The sequence below is a fragment of the Penaeus vannamei genome, chromosome 27, assembly GCF_042767895.1.
Source record: "Penaeus vannamei isolate JL-2024 chromosome 27, ASM4276789v1, whole genome shotgun sequence".
NCBI classification, from domain to species: Eukaryota; Metazoa; Arthropoda; class Malacostraca; order Decapoda; family Penaeidae; genus Penaeus; species Penaeus vannamei.
The window spans coordinates 24,029,781-24,030,969 of NC_091575.1; the positions used below are offsets into that span (position 1 = coordinate 24,029,781).

The window sequence follows — 1,189 nt, forward strand, 5'->3', positions numbered from 1 at the left end:
CTTCAAATTTATACTGTCATAAACAGTAGATGTAAATGATTCATTTAATTTAAAACATTTTGATGAAGAATTAATTAATTTTTCTTTCTCATAATTAAACAATAACACCCAGAATCTGCAGGAAGGGTTAATTTTTTCAACAGTACAGCTTGCACTGATGTACAAACATTTATTTGTTATCTTCTATCTATGTTATTTTGTGAGTAGATATTGATAATGTGACTTTTTTTTTTTTTTTTCTTCCTTTATTATCATCATGAGAGTTGATGTTATTTTCAGGTATATTATCATAATTTTTTTTAGCCTTTTTGTAATATGATTGATGTTTTTGTTATTATTATTATTATCATTGTTATTATAAGAACTTTTAGGATTGACATTAATAACATAAACATAAGGAATAACACCTTTGATAATATGTTTTTTCAGTGTTATCATTCTTGATAAAAATTTTGTTTAAGAGGAGTTGTACCTCCTTTGGTCTAGCAGGAGCCTCTATAGCTAAAAGACTGCAAATTAATCTACATCTTGATAAACACAAAGCCATCTTTCTCTGTCTGCTCCACGCCACACAATTACCTGATCGATTTGCCTGTTCTCACCACAGCTCACCCCGGAAAAGGCACATCCAATTTTTCACAGGTTGCATAAGTTTTCAGTTAGAAAGGTCAGTTGTCATTTCCTGAGGTTTGGCTTTCCATTTTGTGCTTGAATTTTAAGATTTGCGCTTGTAATGGAGTATCTGTACTATATATATTTATATATATATATATACACCACACCCAGCTGTGTAAGTATTCATTATTTAAATGCCTGCCTGAGCAGCTATTCCACACATGAAGTACAGCCCTTATTGAATGAATGTTTCACTCTCCCTTGGTTCGTTACCTTTTTTACTCTGACTTAACCCTTTCACTGTAGTAAAGACTTGCTGGTTGCAGGAGGGTCCAGATCACATGGTAGCTAATGTTTGTTTGTATATCTATTTATCTATTTACTTATTTTTTTTGTTTATATAGATATTGTTTTTTAGGTTTATTTATTTATTTGATTTATCTATTTTTTTCATATCAATTTATATTCTATCATGGGGTGAATTACTTTCCTGATGTCAAATTGTATATCAGATGTCCTTTTAGATTGCACTTAGGAAAATTGGATTGCAGTAGATCCAGCAGCAGTTATGAGT

General features: G+C 30.5%; 1 protein-coding gene across 1 annotated transcript in view; it reads left to right on the top strand.

Moving 5' to 3' along the window:
• The window catches only part of LOC138866908 (uncharacterized), an 11,700-nt gene extending 10,973 nt beyond the window's left edge, over positions 1-727 (top strand). Inside the window, exon 4 of the mRNA XM_070141037.1 lies at positions 608-727. Within this exon, the coding sequence (XP_069997138.1) occupies positions 608-712 (105 nt within the window). The 3' untranslated portion in view covers positions 713-727. The remainder of the gene's footprint in view (positions 1-607) is intronic.
• The last annotated feature ends 462 nt before the right edge of the window (positions 728-1,189 follow it).